Source organism: Bos taurus, chromosome 12, assembly GCF_002263795.3.
Source record: "Bos taurus isolate L1 Dominette 01449 registration number 42190680 breed Hereford chromosome 12, ARS-UCD2.0, whole genome shotgun sequence".
NCBI lineage: Eukaryota > Metazoa > Chordata > Mammalia > Artiodactyla > Bovidae > Bos > Bos taurus.
Window position 1 is genome coordinate 86663847 of NC_037339.1, and position 18103 is coordinate 86681949.

At 46.7% G+C, this 18103-nt stretch overlaps 1 protein-coding gene across 1 annotated transcript in view; it reads right to left on the reverse strand.

The window, feature by feature from the left end:
• Positions 1-18103, reverse strand: part of DCUN1D2 (defective in cullin neddylation 1 domain containing 2) — an 18934-nt gene continuing 831 nt past the window's right edge. The window contains 8 exon segments of the mRNA XM_010811009.4: positions 1-848; positions 1565-1661; positions 3006-3088; positions 7109-7239; positions 13896-14064; positions 16061-16126; positions 16129-16278; positions 17529-17664. Coding sequence (XP_010809311.1) covers positions 757-848; positions 1565-1661; positions 3006-3088; positions 7109-7239; positions 13896-14064; positions 16061-16126; positions 16129-16278; positions 17529-17607 — 867 coding nt within the window. The 5' untranslated portion in view covers positions 17608-17664 and the 3' untranslated portion in view covers positions 1-756.

The window sequence follows — 18103 nt, forward strand, 5'->3', positions numbered from 1 at the left end:
TTGATTTTTAAATTTAAATTTCTCACAAAAGAGATAATTTCTCACAGAAAAATGTCTTTTTAAATGTAATAAAACACATTTTTTTAAAAAAGCATACTTGCATACTTTATGAAGCTTCTCAGGAAGCTGAACTGACACTACTAGCAGTAAGCAGACCCGCTGACTTGCACACAGTCTGAAGCTGCTGTGCAAACCTCAACAGCTCGTCGACCTGTAAAATCATTCCCGTGATCATCCAGAGGAAACAGAGCTGATAAATCTGGATAATTCAAAAACTTACGTCTTAATCCTGGCACCAACTCTAAAAACCTCAGCGTCTACGACTGTCCTCTCAGGACAAGTGTCCGGCCGCCTGACCGGCGGTTTCTTAGGTGTGGTTCCCGGACAACCAGTGGGTGTGGGCGCAGGGCTCGCCGGGATCTGAAGGCGGGAGACTGCAGACAGGCCCCGCCCCTCCACAGTCAGGCGGAGGGACTGCAGACAGGCCCCGCCCCTCCACAGTCAGGAGGAGGGACTGCAGACAGGCCCCGCCCCTCCACAGTCAGGCGGAGGGCTCCACAGCAGAGCTAGGGCCCCGTCCCCAGGCGCCCGGCCGCGATCGCGGAGGGTCTCTGTGCGGCGCCAATAGTCAGCGGCGTCTTCTCTAAGCAGCGGCAGAGGGTCTCCAGGCTCACGACTGGTCAGGAGGAAATGGGCGACAGGCACAGCTGGCCAGCATCTCCTGCAGGACGCGGCTCCCTTCCATCTAAATCCAACTCAATTTTCTGCCGAGACACGACCGCCTTTACCACCTGCGAGCACTGGCCGCACATATTCTACGAAATCATCTATGAGAACAGGCCATGCTCCTAAAGGAAAGCAAAAGGTGTGAAAAAGTCGGCATTTTAGAACAATATTTTTTATAGTCAAAGGTTTTTCTCACAATCCAACATTTATATCTCATGAACTCAAATGATTTTAAACTTTTTAAACTTCTACACGTGATGGATCAGCTGGAATTACCCTCCTCGGCTCTGGCCAGCCGGGGGTGGCAGGTGCTGTGTGCCGGCGTGCACGCGTCTGTGAGCAGCGCCCACCACCAGCCCCGCTGAGCATGTCCGGGGTCACGTCCGCGCTGGGCAGAGGGGGCTGGGGGTGGACATTCTTTCTGAGCGGGCAGCGCCCACAGTGCAGCAGGTGGGAGAAGTTCCCTGAGCCCTGAAACGCCTGGGGTGGGGGCCACTGCAGGTGTGGCCATGCTCAGGTGAGTACACAGGCGGGGCTCCGCTGTGTGCTTCGCGGCGTGATGGAATAACCGCTGGCCACACAGGGTCAGCGGGCCGCAGTCACCGTCCTGCTTGTGGTCCTGCCTCCGGGCCTCTGCACACCCACCGTGAAAGCTTCAGCTCAGAAGAGGTCCTCCTGACTTTAATGTGAGCGGTATTTTCTCTTGTGGGGTTTACAGGACGTAATAAGTAAGTACTAGGCACTTCATCACTCCTGTCTCACACACGGGGTCGGGCAGGGGTCAACAGGGACCCACCTGCCCCCTGGCCATCTCCTGAGGTCTGTGGACTTTGCCTACCTTCTTCATCATAGTTGGACATGTCATCTGCGATCATGTTTCCAAAATCTAGAAGAAGGTTCCAAGTGTCCCTTGGGATTGATCGTTTGTGATGCTCCTAAAACACAAGAGGAAAAACCAGCAGGCTGCTGGCTCAGATGGAGCTCTCAGCCTGGTGATCTCAGGACATAATGTGACCAGGCGTGAGAACCAGACCAGCACTGTCAGAAGTTAATCCAGCAACAGCGCTTTGGGTCAGTGTTAAGAGCTGCATGATGCCAACGTGCAGAAGTCTGCAGAAGGCAGACTTATTGAAACACAAAATAAAACAAAAATTATTGACTTTTATTTCAAATAGAAAGGCAGCATTTTTAATCTCTTTGTCCAAGCCTGAAACCAGCTCAGAAACAGCATGGGCAAGCAGCATCTGGAGGTGCTCACCTCCTGTGAACCAGGCGGCTCTCCGCAGGGGTGGGCGCGCCCCGCCACTGGACGCTTCAGACACCGGAGGACCCGCCCTGCTCCTGGGGGGCCCCAGCTGGAGAACAGCCCCAGGTCTCCTGGAGGCTCCCAGACCTCTAAGGCCTGTCTCTGCACACGTGAGTGCACGTGTCCACAGATGGCTCCCAAGCTCATCTCACGCTCCAGAGCACATGCACGCGGTGCATCACGCATGCTCCTCTGCTCCTGCTGCCCGCTGCGCAGCAGGCCTGTCCCCCCGGGGCGGGCCTCCCGCTGCCTCCCCCCCCCCCGCGTGCCCTGGGTCCCCCCGCTGCGCCCCCTGTGCGCCCTAGGCTCCCCTGCTGCCCACCACATACCCCGGGCCCCCTGCTGCCCCCTGCACGCACCCCGGGCCCACTGCTAACCCCTCCACGTGCCCCGGGCCTCCTGCCCCCCACACGCCCTGGGCCTCTCCGCAGCCCACCACATACCCCGGGCCCCCCGCTGCCCCCTGTGCGCACCCCGGGCCCACCGCTAACCCCCCCGCGCATCCTGGGCCCCCCTGCTGCCCCCCCCGCACGCCCCGGGCCTCCCGCCGCATGTGCTGGGGTCCTTCCCCAGGCTGCTCCTGGAGGGCCGTCCCACACCCCTCCACTAGAAGGACTGGTCCTCACAGGGCAGGGGGACCCTGAGCAGGACAACACAGTCACCTCCCACAGTCAGGGATGGGCCCGGCAGCCCGCACCCTCCCCTCAGCCACGGTCACTGAGCAGTCTCGGCCCATGAACACCCTGGGGCGGGGACCACAGACACACAGGCTGGAGGTGGCTTCGAGCAGCCTGGCCCGAGCCCATGGGCACCACTTTCCGCGGGAGGCAGAGTGTGGTCGCGGGTGGGCTCCCTGGGACCGTCGCTGGGGACACTGGTTCCTTGGGCCCGCAGACAAGCAATCGGTTATTAAGACGGTAACCGGCTTGGCTGATCCCTCGCATGGGGACCTGGCAAGCAGGAAGACCCTTACCAACAAGAAGGTGTTCCAAAGATCTAGAAACTTAAACCTTCCGGATAACACCAGATTCCAGTATGCGACAGCCATTTCCAAATCTGGCAAAAAGAGAGAAAGCACTCAGTGAGTCCCAACTCCTTTTAACACAGCACAGTGACCACTTCTTAGCACGCTGGTGTCACTTAGTAACACTCGGCAGTCTTACCCATGGTTGCATGAGGTCTAAGGCTTATAGAAGAGCTCCTGAAGCTGAATCTGATTTGGTACCTTGGGGAAAATGGCTTTGGAAAACGATTTGTGTACTAGGATAGCTGGATGTGTCAATAATTATTCCCTAATTAATCCATTATGAAGACTGCTTTTCTCATGTACTGGGCTTTCTTGACAGCTGGACCGACCTGGATATGATTAGCTGGATATGATTAATGCATACCATTTATATATACATTTAAAAAAAAACAGCCCCACGCACTTTCTAAGTGATGAACTACAAGTTAAAAACTTGTTTAGAAAGGAAGGGACACAGTGCTTTCCAAACAGACCTTCCTTGCCACGGTAAGAACTAAAATGGAATCTGATTCAAAAGTCAATCCCGTTAAGTATCATAAAGACTTGGGATTTCTTAAGATAAAGCCAAGACAAATTAGCATGTTGTTTGGTCACTAGTAAAAGTCAATGTCCTCATTTTTCCCCAGTTGGACGGTAGCGACGATTTCACGTCTAAACAGACTGACGCCGTGGGCTGCATCATGAGATGAGATGTTCACGGACACAGAAGCTGAGTGTCAGGGCTGCAGGAGAGGGACTCATTCTCTGCTCACTGCAAGGCTGGTATCGATTTATTTCTGTGTGATTGATACACCAGAACATCAAGGGGCTGAGAAGGTAACTTTTTGAAGCTGACACCCTTCAACTAGGTTGGCTAGAGCTCATCGCTTTCAGATGATACAACAGTCCTGCACTGAAATAGTGCTTATGTGTGTGTGCCAGGAGAATGAATGCAAAAAGCCGATAAATAAATGTTTAAGGTAACAAATGCTTTCAATGCAAAATATTCTACTAAACACCTTCCAAAAGATTTTCATCTAAATCTGGTTTGGCCCGACTTGGACAGAAGTCATAAAAGCTGAAGTTCTGACCTGAGGTTCCCAGGTCAATCATTAGAAATGAATGAGCAAGAAACACGTGAGTAGTAGCCAACCTCAAATAAAATGCCTCTATTTCCTGTGTGTTTAACGTCCACAAGATAACTCAGTCTGAAATAACCTGGAGTCCTAGCAAGAAAGCAGTGGTCAGAAAACTTGAGGAACAGGCAGGAGAGAAGGCTGGCTGGACCTTGCCCATGGGCCCGCGCCCTGCTGAGTCTACTTCCTTATCACTGAGGAGAATCTACACTCATCCTAGTGAGGGAAAGTCTCACACTGAGAAATGGATGCAAACCTGGGGAAGAGAGGAAAATAAAGCTTCATGGCAGACGTTAAGTCTGGTCACCTTTGGGTTCGTTTGGTCCTAGAAACCCTTCTTATAAAGTTCCCGATGTGCATATTTGTAAATCACACAACTCGCAGTAGCTGCCTGCATTTTCAGAGACCCAGCATCACCTAAGTAAACACGCTGAGTGCTGTCCTGATGGACCTGGTCGTTTGCAAAACAACCGCAACACTCCAAGTGATAGACTTGAGAGCTGAGATCAAGAACAAAATCTACGACCATGAAAGGAATCATCAGAGCAGCTATTTTCTTTCTAATAACCTCTGAAAAACCCTACCTCCTGAGTAAGAAAATGATTATAAGATGTTCCTAAGTAAAATTTATGTCTGTGATGCTCCATTTAGAATTAGATCATAAAGATGATCATTCTGTCAAAAAAGAATCTTTGGGCTGATGGAAAAATTAGTTAATAATCATGAAACTTTACTTCCTCAAAAATTATGATTTCTCAAAGCCAGCTGATTACGGACTCTAGCCAGTATAAGCCATGCCAAGTATCTCACATTAAAGCAAAGCGTCAAGGAGTGTTAATCACCTCCTCTACTAGGGGGCGTCCCTAGTGGCTGGTAAAGAATCCGCCTGCAGTGCAGGAAACCCGTTTGGTCCCTGGGTCAGAAGATGCCCTGGAGGAGGGGACGGCTACCCACTCCAGTGTTCTGGCCTGGAGAACTGCATGGACTGAATAGTCCCTGGGGTCACAAAGAGTCGGACACGACTGAGTGACTTTAACTAGGCTAAAGAGGAGGAAATGGCAACCCACTCTAGTTTTCTTGCCTGGAAAATCTCATGCACAGAGGATCCTGGCGAGGTACAGTCCGTGGGGTGGCAGAGTCGGCCGACTGAGCAGTGAGACAGCGCTAGGCTAAGGAGCAACCACCAAACGGCACGTGCCCCTCTTGCCACACACAACAGGCACACAGGTCTGAAGGGGATGAAGCCTTGACCTGTAGGCTGTTTTTCCACCCCTTTCCACTGCTGTCTACACTTTTTTAGGAATTATAGGAACACCTGAATCAACCTCTTGAAATTATATTTAACCCTTCAGAAGACAGACAATGTCATAAACTTTGGAAACTGTAAAATCAATTGTTCCATCTGGGGTTCACAGCTGTAAAATTACTCTTTTTTTTTTTAAGTGAAGTACAGTTGCTTTGGGAGATAGTGAAGGACAGGGAAGCCTGGAATGCTGCAGTCCATGGAGTTGCAAAGAGTCAGACGCAACCGAGTCATGAGCAACAAAAGCAATTAACAGTTGCTTTACAATGTTGTACCCGCTTCTTTGATAGAACAACAGGGATCGGTTCTGGGGTTGCTGCCCTCCCACCTCAAGCCTCCCTTCTGCTCCCCTATACTCATCTGGCTTTGTATCTTTTTTAAAAAACCCTCAAGAAACCTTCTAAAATAAAGTGTGATGTCTGTGAAGTGTCAGGTATGTAATAATTTTCCTGAAGAGGCTGTTGTTCCCTTTAATATGATTTTATGTTCTCTCAATGAGTCTCATGAAGCACAGACACGAAATCAGTAACTGTTCCAATTCTTCAGTGACTGATTTCTGATAAACATCTCATTTGTCTATAGGTATAAAGTAGATAATGATTTTTTTTTCTCTTTCAGTAAAGGAATTACAGGATAAACTATAAATTTCTCCTTTTCTGCTGCCTGATACTCAGGCAAAGCTACTTAAAATAGAGACTATGCTGGGCTCCATGCTGCAAAAGTGCTTCAAAATACTTCTCCTCACACTGAACTTCATGACCAAAGCAAGTAAATTTATAAAACTTTAAAACAGGTGATTAACTTGGACTAATTTACAACCTCTTAGAAGTTACAGTGGAATTTTAAAAGCATGGCAAATGCGGTGACTTCAGATGGAACCAATGCTGTAGGCCTTCCAGGCAGCTCCCATCTCCCCTGCCTGCAGCCCTGCAGCCTTCCGGCGGGATCACCGCCCTGCAGGGGAGCCCCAGTCAGCCAGGGCGGGCGGTGTCCAGCGGCAGCTGGAACACTGCTAAGCGTCTGAGCCGACCCGTGTGGCACAGAGGGCTGCCCGGCGGAGCCCTGCAGAGCCTTGAGCCAAAGGATCATACGCCATAAAAATGATGGCTGCTTGAAACCCTGAGTTTGAGGTTCTCTGTGACATGGCAACAGAAATAAGCGGATTTTATAATCCTCAAATAAACCAAAACCTCAAACCAGAAATACAAGCTAAAGATTTTCTGTATATACCACATACGGTAATGCACAAGTAACATTTTGGCAAAATCATACATCTCTGAAAGAAGAAGAAAAATATAATCCAACACACATCAGAATTAGTTTAAGTAAGTTAACATTAAATCCCCAGCCCAGGACGAGGTTAACGTCACCTGCCCGCGTCTCTAACCCATTAGACAATTACACATCAACAGGAGAGAATGCAGAGCATCTGAAAATTACTCCACATTTAAAATCGTATTTTTGGCTCCACACGTCAGGAGTGACTGCAGGCTGAGGGGCTGGAGCACGTGGGACTGTCCCAGCGGCAAGGGGCGCCCTCAGTGGGGACCCCAGAGGAGGGGCCCGCCCGGAGCCCTGCTGGCCACGCCTGTGGCCTCTGGAGCTGCCTGGCATCTGGCAGGTATACTCACCTAGCCCTTTCTGCCCCGGGCTCCTAGCAAAGGCGAAGGTGAACTGGTAAAGGGCCTTGAACTTCACCGCGTCCTTCAGCTCCTGCTCCAGTCCAGGCAGTAGGGCTCTCAGCTGCTCTGTGCTGTCACACCTGGGACAGGAACAGAGCCTCACGTGGGCGTTGCAGGTGGCGGACAGGGCTCCAGCCTCCCCGCGCTCTGATGCGGCCTGAGGCTCGGGCCTAAGGGCGGAGCTAAGGTCCCTGTTCTGGCTACAAGGGCTAGAAAGGGCTAGCCCTGTTTGTGGTGATAACCCCACGTTCTGTGAACCAAACCCACTGATTTATATGGCACATGGACTGCATCTTAGAAGAGAGGCCACTGGGCTTCCCAGGGGGTGCAGTGGTTAAAGAACCCACCTGTCAGCAGAGGAGATACAGGAGATCCAAGTTCGATCCCTGGGTCAGGAAGATCCCCTGGAGGAGGAAATGGAAGCCCACTCCAGTGTTCTTGCCTGGAGAATCTAAGGGACAGAGGAGCCTGGCCCATTGGGGTCACAAAGAATTGGACATAAATGAAGCGACTTACCATGCACACAGAGATGTCATTAAAAGTAAAGAAAAAAACCCACAGAAGCTGCAAGGCTCTCCTCGCTGTGTGGGCTGGAATACAGCCAGGGATAAGCCCTGTGTCCGGGCGTGATGGAGACAGGGCGGGAAGACCTGGGCCCTTGCTGAGGGCAGAGCTGAGCCAACCTGCAGCCTGTACCATCCCGGAGGAGACAGGCCTGCAGACTCAGGTCAGTGTCCAGGGCATGCTTCATTACAGTGGGCTGGACTTAAAACAGCCAACACAGGAAAAGCACTCTATCGCTTTAAAACTGGATTTTCCTCCAAAAAGCTAACAACCTTCAGGAATAATTAAAAGCCCTCACTAAAGCAGGATTCAGAACAACGAAACATAAAATCTGTCGTTTGACTGCACAACAAGGAGGAGGCTGAGAGCCACACGTCACTGACCCGCGTGCCCCGGTGTGGCAGGTCCCCGAGCCCGCGTGGAGCTCGGTGTCTGGCGGGTGAGCGGCACCCCAGCCCCGCCCACCACTGCCCTCCTCCTCCAGGCTGCCACCCCTGCTCTTCTCCGCCTCCATCACAGCACAGCGCTCCTTGGCGGACCAATCAGTTATCCCTGCTTTGCAGTTAACAAATGGGAACTCCCGAGTTCTACTTTGTGTCTGGGTTTCTGTGCCAACGTTGTGTGTGCGAGGCTCACCCGTGTGACACGTGGGCTCTGGTGGTTCATCTCCGCCGTCTCAGCCACCGCAGTCACACCGCAACGCCACTGTGCTACAGGTAAGCATTTTGGCTGTTTCTAGTTTTCTGGTCATGAAGAATGCTAAAGGTTCCCGTATGTGTATTCTGGCACACAAGTGAATGTGTGAGGCAGACACCCACCCGCGAGTCCACAATTCTTGTCAAACCCTTCTCCAGGGTGACTGCCCACCGGCGACACGCGGCAGCTGTCCCAGAAGAGGACCTGGGAGGGCCTAGTTTGATGTGCTCCTAATTTGCAGCCCCCTACCCCACCCCGTGAGTGAGGCTGAGTACCTGCTTGTATCTTCACTGGCCCCTTGGAAAGCATCCTCTGTGAAGGGCGTGGTCATGTCTCCTGTCCGTTCTCAACCAGGTCATCTTTTTATTGTTTTGTGGGGATTCTCATGTCAGCAGAGCGTCTCACGGCCCCTGCCCCTCCTTCCCCGCGTGATGCCTCCTGGTGCTATTTCTGGTCAGAAGTTCTGATTTCAGGGCAGCACAATTTACTCACTAATCTTCTCTGAGGTGGTTTCTGATGGCGTTTTACCACCTGCGCTACTGTACGGCTGTAGGTATTCTCTGCCTGCAGCCTTTTGCCCTGAGATCTACAACTCACTGAACTGACTATATGTACAGTCTGAGGCAGAGACCAAGACGAACCTTCTCCCACGAAACTGTTAGTCACTCAGTCGTGTCCAGCTCTTTGTGATCGCATTGCTTACAGCCCGCCAGGCTCCTCTGTCCATGGAATTCTCTAAGCAAGAATACTGGAGTGGGTGGCCATTTCCTTCTCCAGGAGATCTTCCCAACCAAGGAATTGAACCTGGGTCTCCTGCATTACAGGCGAATTCTTTACCATGTGAGCCACCAGGGAAGCCATACGACTTTTCCCATACAACTAGCCAGTTCCCTCAGGACCCTTTTGTGAAAAGCCATTCCTTCTCTACATCTCTAAAAGGCTACCTCTGCCATAAATCAAGTGTTCTGGAAACCCAGGTTTCCTGGCTCTCATCCTGCCCCACTCCACGTACTGCTAATTACTGCAAGTGCCATGTTACACACTGATAAAACAGCCAGTCCTCCCTTTTCTGTTACTACAATAAATTACATTAGTTGACTTTGTAATGTTAAACAGATCTTGCATTCCTGGACTACAATGAACTGTCATCACAATTTATCCTGACTTTTGGTTGACTCGTTTTGGAGGCTTGATTTATTTTGCTGAAAATCTGGTTAGGATTTTTGCATCTTCTGTTCATCATATGTGTCTTTTGATTCTTATGACTGAGAGAGGCTTATAATTTTCCCTTTTCAACATGTCCTTTCTAGGTCTTACTATCGAAGCTATGCTGGCCTCAAAACGTGCTAGGAGTGTTTTTTTCCTTACTCTTCTCTGGTGTGAAACTGATGTTATTCTCTTTATTAAAAGTTGGGTAAGATGTGCCAGTGAACCAATCATGGCCATGAGTTTTCTCCTTGAAAAGATTTTAAATTATGGGTTCTGACTCTCTAAGATCTACGGAACTATGTCTTCACATTCCCATTTCAGTAAGTTGTCATTTTTTAAAGAACTGCTATATTTCATTTTTCAAATTTATAAGGTTGTTCGTAATACAGTCTCATTTATCTGCAGGGTTTATAGTGACGTCCCCTTTCTTTCTATATGGCTTATGTGGCATTCATTACTTTACTGGTCTTCTCAAACACCAAGGTTTTGGCTTTATGAATCATTTCTACTTATAGCTTTTAAAAAATATCATTAAATTACTGCCTGTTTAAAATTGTAATTCCCTGTGTCTGCACTCTGAGTTCAATCTCCTGTTCTCTTCTCTACTTGCTGAGGTGGATGCTTTCCTTCCTGAGTTTCAGCTGTCTACAATATGCATCTCAGAGGCTGACTCCCACGTGTTCTCATAGTTTCATCACTCAAAACGCTTTCTAATTTCTGTCGTAACTTCTTTCTCAACCCAAGGGTTATTCAGAGGTCCAGTATCCACACAGATTTCAACCTAGCTAGCTCTCTTTTTTGTTATTGTGGCCAGGAAACACGCTGTATCACTTCAACTCTGGGACACTGGCATCTTACCTTATGCCCTGTTTATGTCAATATTCCTAAGTGTTCTTTTTGAAAAGAATACGTATTCCTCAACATCAAGGGCAGTGTTCGATTTCCTTTTCCGAATCTTCTATTCACTACTGATTTTTCATCCACTTAGTCTACCAGTTGGTAAGATGTGTGTGAAAAGATGGGAAGATGTATTCCCCACTGTGCTGGCAGATGTCTATCATTTTCTTTAGAGTTTTGATTTCTGCTTTAAATAAACTGTACTGTCCTGGTAAGATAAACCTTTTATCATTAAGAGATGGTCTTCAGATTCCTCCTGCCTCCACTCTTCCCTCTTCTCCTCGCTCTTTAATTCACTTACACACGACCTTCCCTCCTTGCTGTCTCACTCATCTACACGCCGGTTGGTTTCTCTGTGTCAAAATGTCTCTAGTTGAGACATCATATGAGGTCTTCAGGGAATGTGATCCAGGTGCTAATACCATCCTGCTCTGCCTGCCTTGGGCTGGAGCTGGGGAGCCGGGAACTCACAGGATGTATATCCTCAGGACTCCAGGGCCTTAGATGGCAGAGGCAGAAGACCATGGAGACAACATGTCCCGACCACTGCAGGGCAAGCCTCCAGAGGGTGGCTGGAGCTGACTGGCACCCCACTTTCAATTTTCTGTCCCCTAACCAGCAACTCAGAGGTGGTCTGAGGACACCAGTCCACCATCTTCCCAGGTTGCTGGCCTCCTGAGTAAAAGCACCTTTTCTTTTTCCACCAAAAAAAAAAAAAAAGAAAATGTCTTTCATTATTTGTAGAATTACTTTCTGCGTTAAAGCTTGTTCTAACACATTAACAGCCACACCAGCCTATTTTTGGTTCCTGCTCACACACTACTTTAGACTCTGTCCCTCAAACTGTTCTGTGCCCTTATGTCTCAGTTTTATCTACTGCAAACAGTATATACAGTAGCTGGCTTTTAAAAACCCACCTAGCATTTAGTTCACTTACATTTAATGTGATTATGTAAATGCAAACATTTTTAGCTTAAACCCTCCATTTTATCATGGGCTTGCTATCTGTCCCACCATAAGTTAATTTTTCTTTTGTCTTTTTCTTGGATTCTTTCAGATTGAATTTTATGTTTTTATAGTGATTATAACATATACAAAGAGAGAACAAATATTTTTTCCCACTGTTTTATCTTTTTCATTTTCCCAACAGCATCTTTTGATGCTGTTTTTAACTTTGATCAAGTCCAACTTACCACTTTTTTCATTTATGGTTAGTAGTTTTTCTGTCTTTTCTGCAAAAGCTTAACCCGAGGTTATAGTTTCTTAATCTGTCTAAAACTGTGTGGTCTGTGTCTTGCAGGGGCCCCAGTCCGCCCCAGCTGACTCCCAGGATGGTATGAAGGAGGGACTGAGGCTAAGGCTCTCATGTCTGCCCAGTTGTGTCGGCACCATTTGTTGAAGACTCTTCTTACCCCCACGGAAGTAATAAACACTAACAATCTTGCAGTAGAGGAACCATGTGGGAAGACTGTACTAACTCATCAAGACTCATTCTAAAGCTACAACAATTAAGAATATGTGGTGCTGGGTTAAAGACAGATAAAAAGACCCATGGGTACAGCAGGGAAGACCCACACACAATTTTTTGTTTTTAAAAATGTCAAGGTATTTCATAAAGTTTATTCAGTTTATCTAAGAATCCTCAAGCACCCAAAGAAAAGGTGTAGAATTAACTGTTAAAGGCAGGTATTCTAACCACAGTCAGGAGTCAACAGCCAGGAAAAGTGTGAGGAAATCATAACAGAGCAGATACAGAAGCCAGAGTATTTCTAGAGCTCAGCACTATTTAGAGGCAAATAGTCCTTCACGTCCCTAGAAGCACAGGTTATTCTCCACAGCATAGTTCACTAATACATTCATAAAACTTTTGTTGAATATTTTAAATGGTACTTTCACCTTTAACTGCCCCATGAGGTGTGGAGAGAGAGCAAGCCACTGACCATCACTAACTTGTGACCTTAAATTATATTCTGTAAACTTCAGATAACAGGGTGTGAGATGATCTAAAAACATTTTGGGAAGATCCATGCTCAAAATCTTTAATATATGTATTTAAAGTTATGACACTTCATAGGCTAATAGGAATTTAAAAATTTTATTTGTACGATATATTCCTAGGCAATGTCTAAGAAATACCATTAATTGTCTCTGTAAGAAGCACTTATTTCCAAAAGCTTCTATTTTGGGGCGATTTTAACAGGTGGGGTAACTGTGGCCCAGCAGTCATGGAGTGCTCTTTTAACCGGTCTTTCCGGTACTCTTGCCTGGAAAATCCCATGGACAGAGGAGCCCAGTAGGCTGCAGTCCATGGGGTTGCTAAGAGTCGGGCACGACTGAGCGACTTCACTTTGACTTTTCATTTTCCTGTATTGGAGAAGGAAATGGCGACCCACTCCAGTGTTCTTGCCTGGAGAATCCCAGGACGGGGGAGCCTGGTGGGCTGCTGTCTATGGGGTCGCATGGAGTCGGACACAACTGAAGCGACTCAGCAGCAGCAGCAGCAGCCGGTTCTAAGATCACTGCAGCTTCTTCTAGGCTTTCCCAGGTGCAAAGAATATCAACACAAGTGCGCTTACAACACTGTTATAAAGATACCTGTTCGGTTGGTTTTAAATTGGTTTTATTCAACTACCTGGAATGTGGTAAGATATTAGAAATAAAGTGTCATAGAACTTATCTTGACAGACTCCTCTTGTTTTAGTGAAAACAAGCACCCTGTCTGCACAGCCTTAGAACATGTTTACCTAAGGCTTTCGAGCTCCTTTGGGAGCTAAAAATAAGTGAGTTTAAGTTGTCAACACTGAGACCTCAGAGTATCAGCAAGTCAGCAGGTCGGCTTCTACACACTTCATCAAACAGTGCAGTGAGCTTAATGGTTAAAAGCTATTTATGCTACGTGCTTTCATGTACTTCTCTGACTCACCTAATAACTAAGAAACATCTTAAGGTATTAACGAACCTTTTACTCCGACTATAGGTAGAGCAGAGAAGTTATACACGCAAAAGACAGAATGGCATTTTATTAACGCTTAATGCAGCAACACAGCAAATTATGCATTTAGTGCACAGTGTTATGAAATAAATGGCTGAAAACAAACAAAAACACCTGGATGTTTATGATAACTCAAAACTGGAAGGAAAACATTAAAAAGGAGAAAGTGTAACAAAAGGAATTAATCTGAATAAAAATACTGAACAAAACCTTAATTGGAATTTAAAAGAAAACTAAAGGTTTAATAGTACAAATGCACAAGAAATTTGTAAAATATACAAAGGACACAGATTGATATGAAATTTACAGGTCACTGAAAAATAACATTGAAAATACTTTCCTTTCTGAAAAAGTTTAAACTGAGACCAGTTTACTTACCCAAGTTCTGTCATGCCGTCTACAAATTCCTTTTTGCTAAATTCACATTGAGTTGCAGCCCTGAATTTCCACGCGATAACCAAAACTGTGATACTGGCAGGATCTAGGCTTAAATCATCACAAAACTGTTGAATCCCATCAATTCCAATTTTATTTTCATCTTGTGGGTCTACAGTTAAAATTAAGGGGAAAATAAGTTAAAAACTTGGATATTTTCAAAAGTATTACTAAAATGGGTGGAATGAATGTATTTTTAATACATCAATTGATGAATGCACTGCAATTTTCAACTATATATGAAAGAAATAGTAACAGATAATAATTTATCCAGAAAATACTCCTATTTTTAAAATCTAGGTTTCTGGGTTTTCAGGGGGGAAAAAAAATCACTGAAACTTCTCTGAAAATGTCACCATGAATAAAAATTTTGATTTCCCTAGAGTAAAATAAAAATTCAAGTTTACAGAATTTTAGCCTGCCCAAAGGCAAACTGCTATGAAAAACACTGCATGGTGAAGTATTCCACCTTGTCACGGCGAAAGAAAGATAATGTATTTTTCAAAAGGGATTTCGTTTTTTTTTTTTTTTTAATAATTTTTATTTCGGGCCGGGATTTCATTTGTTATAGTGCTAATACCACTGCACAACACTTGTTTTTTGGTCATTTAGTTTATACACCCACATTTAACAGCTGAGAAATTCTGGCTTACCCCTCCCCTAATTTCTAGTTTAGAAATAAAACTAAAGAAGTTAGCAAATTTCCATGGGAAAATCAAACAGTGAAGCCCACTAAAGCATCAGCAAGAGCACACCGGTGAGGCCCTGCGAGGTCACCGGCCTCCCGACCTGCCTGGTGCTGCGGGAGGCACCAGAGCAGGCCGTGGCACTTCACTCAGAGCAAGGTCAAGTGTAGCAGACGCTTCACCACACAAGGTCAGACTCCTCAGTGCTCAGCACCACCTCTAACGTACGTCGTCACCCAAGGAGACTGCTGGCCCCACCGCTCCAGCAGTCACCAAGGCCCTCCAACTCTACGCTCCCAGGTTGTGAGAGCGGGCTCATGGCACAGAGGGGCTCACCACACTCCGACTCAAGCCCGTGCTCCTAGCACGGTACATGGTCAGGAGGGCAGGACACTGGGTCTACGTGCCCTCACCTAACAGCCATCCTGACAAATGTCACGTGCGTCGTCTCTGGGTGTGCTAGAGTAGCTTGGAACACCTGTTCACGTGTACACATTCTGTAAGGACAGATGTTTGTCAACAGTCTCTATATATTTATTTTTAGGGCCTAAATCTTGAACTAAAGGATAAAGATAACTTTCATACAAAAATATTTTTGCAAAGGCAGTTGCACATATATGAATAACTTAAAAAATCTGCAGAGCGTAGAACTTACAAAATCAGCTCAGTAATTAACTTAGCCAAAAAATCTAAAGCACACAGAAAACAATGTTCCTTTTTGGAGAACTACAAATACAAACCTGTTTTTTTTAACCACAGAAGGTTTCTGAACTAAGATTAAAAAAAAAAAAAAAGAATGCCATTTTTGGTTGATTTTTTTTAATCTAGATCTCAATAAAAATAACCACTGTCTCCAACTGACAACACAAGGTTTCTCTGCCAAGAGCTCTTCCAGAAGCTTCTGCCATGGCACTGTTGCAGGACTCTGGCACCACCAACCGTGGAGGGCAGGGTGACCTGCAGCTCCTGTCAGAACTACTCGGATGATGTGGAATAGTTCTCAAGCAGCCTTCTCACCAGGTACTCCTGCCCAGTGGAAGTGCTGGGGAAAAGTACTCTTGTAGCGGGCCCTGGCCTGGACACCAAGCCTCCCACCAGTGACTCCCCACAGCTGACCCAGGCCACGTATAGGAGGGCTCGCTGCCCATCAGCCTTTAGACTCTGTGCGCCTTGTCCCACCCCAGCCTTGAGCCATCAGGAGCCACGTTCCGATTAAACTAACCAAACCGTATAGCTGACCGTCAGCAAGGGAGGGGACTGTGCTCCTAACACGGCACACGGTCAGAGGCCTCGGGACACGGCCCGGGAAACTCCCGGCACCCCCTGCGCCTGGACGTGCACACGGTCAGAGGCCTCGGGACACGGCATGGGAAACTCCCGGCACCCCCTGCGCCTGGACGTGCGGCGCCTTGGTGCCCTTACCTTGGTGCCTGTTATACAGCCGCTCCAGCTTCTTCCTGTCCACGGAGGTTCTCATGGATTCCCTGTGAACAAGCTCGGGTGCTGGGAGCAGCTGTCTGTGGCCAGGTCTGGTGTCTACTTGCTCTGCTCTAAGCAGTGGGTGGCACTTCTCTTGCCAGCCTGAGTAAATGCCATGAACTGGCGGACCTTGTCCTTTTGAGATGATTTAAGTTTATGCTCTGGGAAGCGAAAGAGGCAGGAAAGCCAATGAGGCCAGCCCAGAGAGCTGTTACAGCTCGATCACCAGCATCTACATTGTATCTGGACTTAACTTCTCCTGGGTGACCGGACTGCACTTCAGAACTACAGAAATACAAAGCTTTGTTGCCCATCGGATAAAAACACTGGACAGCCTTCTGAAAATTCAAACGACAGTATCTATATAGTAACAAATGTGGAATGTCTAAACTCCCCCAGATTAGAAATATCAGTATTCTATGCAAAATACATTTTGATCTTTATCTGGTTCCCTTTGCAGGAAGTAGGATGCTGCTTTTTTCCCGAGTCTCAGTGAAATCCCCCTTTATAACACACATGTACCATCTGATGAAGTGAGTCTAGAGAGTAACCCGAGGTCTGACCATAACATCACAGCCCATCTGTGGGTCCTCCTCAGCTTCAATTAATTTCAGGCCCTAATGACCAGGAGAAGGCCCTTGAGATTTAGAAACATTATTTTAAGTCCTCCTCTGTCTAAAATTAGCAGAACACTGATGAAAACACACACAGGTAACAAAAAATTGTGTGAAAAGTAACTTATAAAAGTTTCAAAAGCAGGCACAAAAAGCCTGTGATGATTAAGGAAAGATACTAATAATGAGGAGTTCATGTACATGTGACAGAAATAAAATGGAAAAATAGGGCAGAGGCTGTGGATGGGTAGTGAATACCAGAACTGCCCTGTAACTGCACTATATACAGCACATGATGAAACCAAATAGTATTTCGATGCTTCCAGATACCGGAATGGTTAAGGTTTTATTTATTGAAGGTAACCTGATGAAAACGACAGCAGAAATGACAGTGATTCACCAAGGCTGTAAATCAAAACAGACGCCAGGGCCTTCCCTGACAGTCCAGCGACCAAGACAGCACGCTTCCACTGCAGGGGGCACGGGTTTGATCCCTGGCCGGGGAACTAAGATCCCACGTGCTGCATGGTGTGGACAAAGTGTCCCCCCTAAACAAAACCAGACCCATCTACTAGATGCTAATACTTTATAAAAAACAGTATGACAAAGGGGAAAATTTTACTTTTAAAAGGATTTATACTCAGTTTTGTTCAAAAAATGATGACATAGTTTACAGAAGCACACAGAATAAGTTGTAACTTACAAAAACGTGTAACTGGAAAACAAGATGTAGATGAAGAAATTAGGAGGAGGAAAATAGACCAAAAAACCCAGAGATAAGATACAGACACGCATACCATATATATGAGCTGAAAGCTGAAAATTAAGCTTTGAGCTTCTCAGTTGCCAAAGCAAAGTACAGAGGGGACAGTTCATGTCACCACTTTCTTCAGTTTTGGTGCCAGGAGGAGCTGGGCCATTTGGAGGTCATGCCTAAAAAATAAATTAATAAAGGTTCATAAATTGGCAGGACCACAGCCTACACTTCAAGCTCTGATGGAGTTCACTAAGGCTCACCATGCCAAGGAAATTAAACTATTATCCACGGCTTTTAAGGGAAGTGGGTGGGCTTTCCCTACATTTCATTGTCTTACTCTCTTAAAATGTCCAAAATTTTCATTAAAAATGTGGATAACCTAGGAGAAACATCAGATAAATTCTCTAACCTCTGGAAAAGGTCTCAAGCCTTTTAAACTGTGACCTTGTGAAGAACCACTTCTGTGATGTGGACATCAAGACTGACCATATATCGAATGAAGATACGCCCTTAAAATACCCTTCCAGAGACACCGAATACAACAACAAAATCTCCTCTTAGGGTCGCTTCCAAGGGGCTGACCCAGTTAACGGTGTAAGCTGAGTCACCCTGATG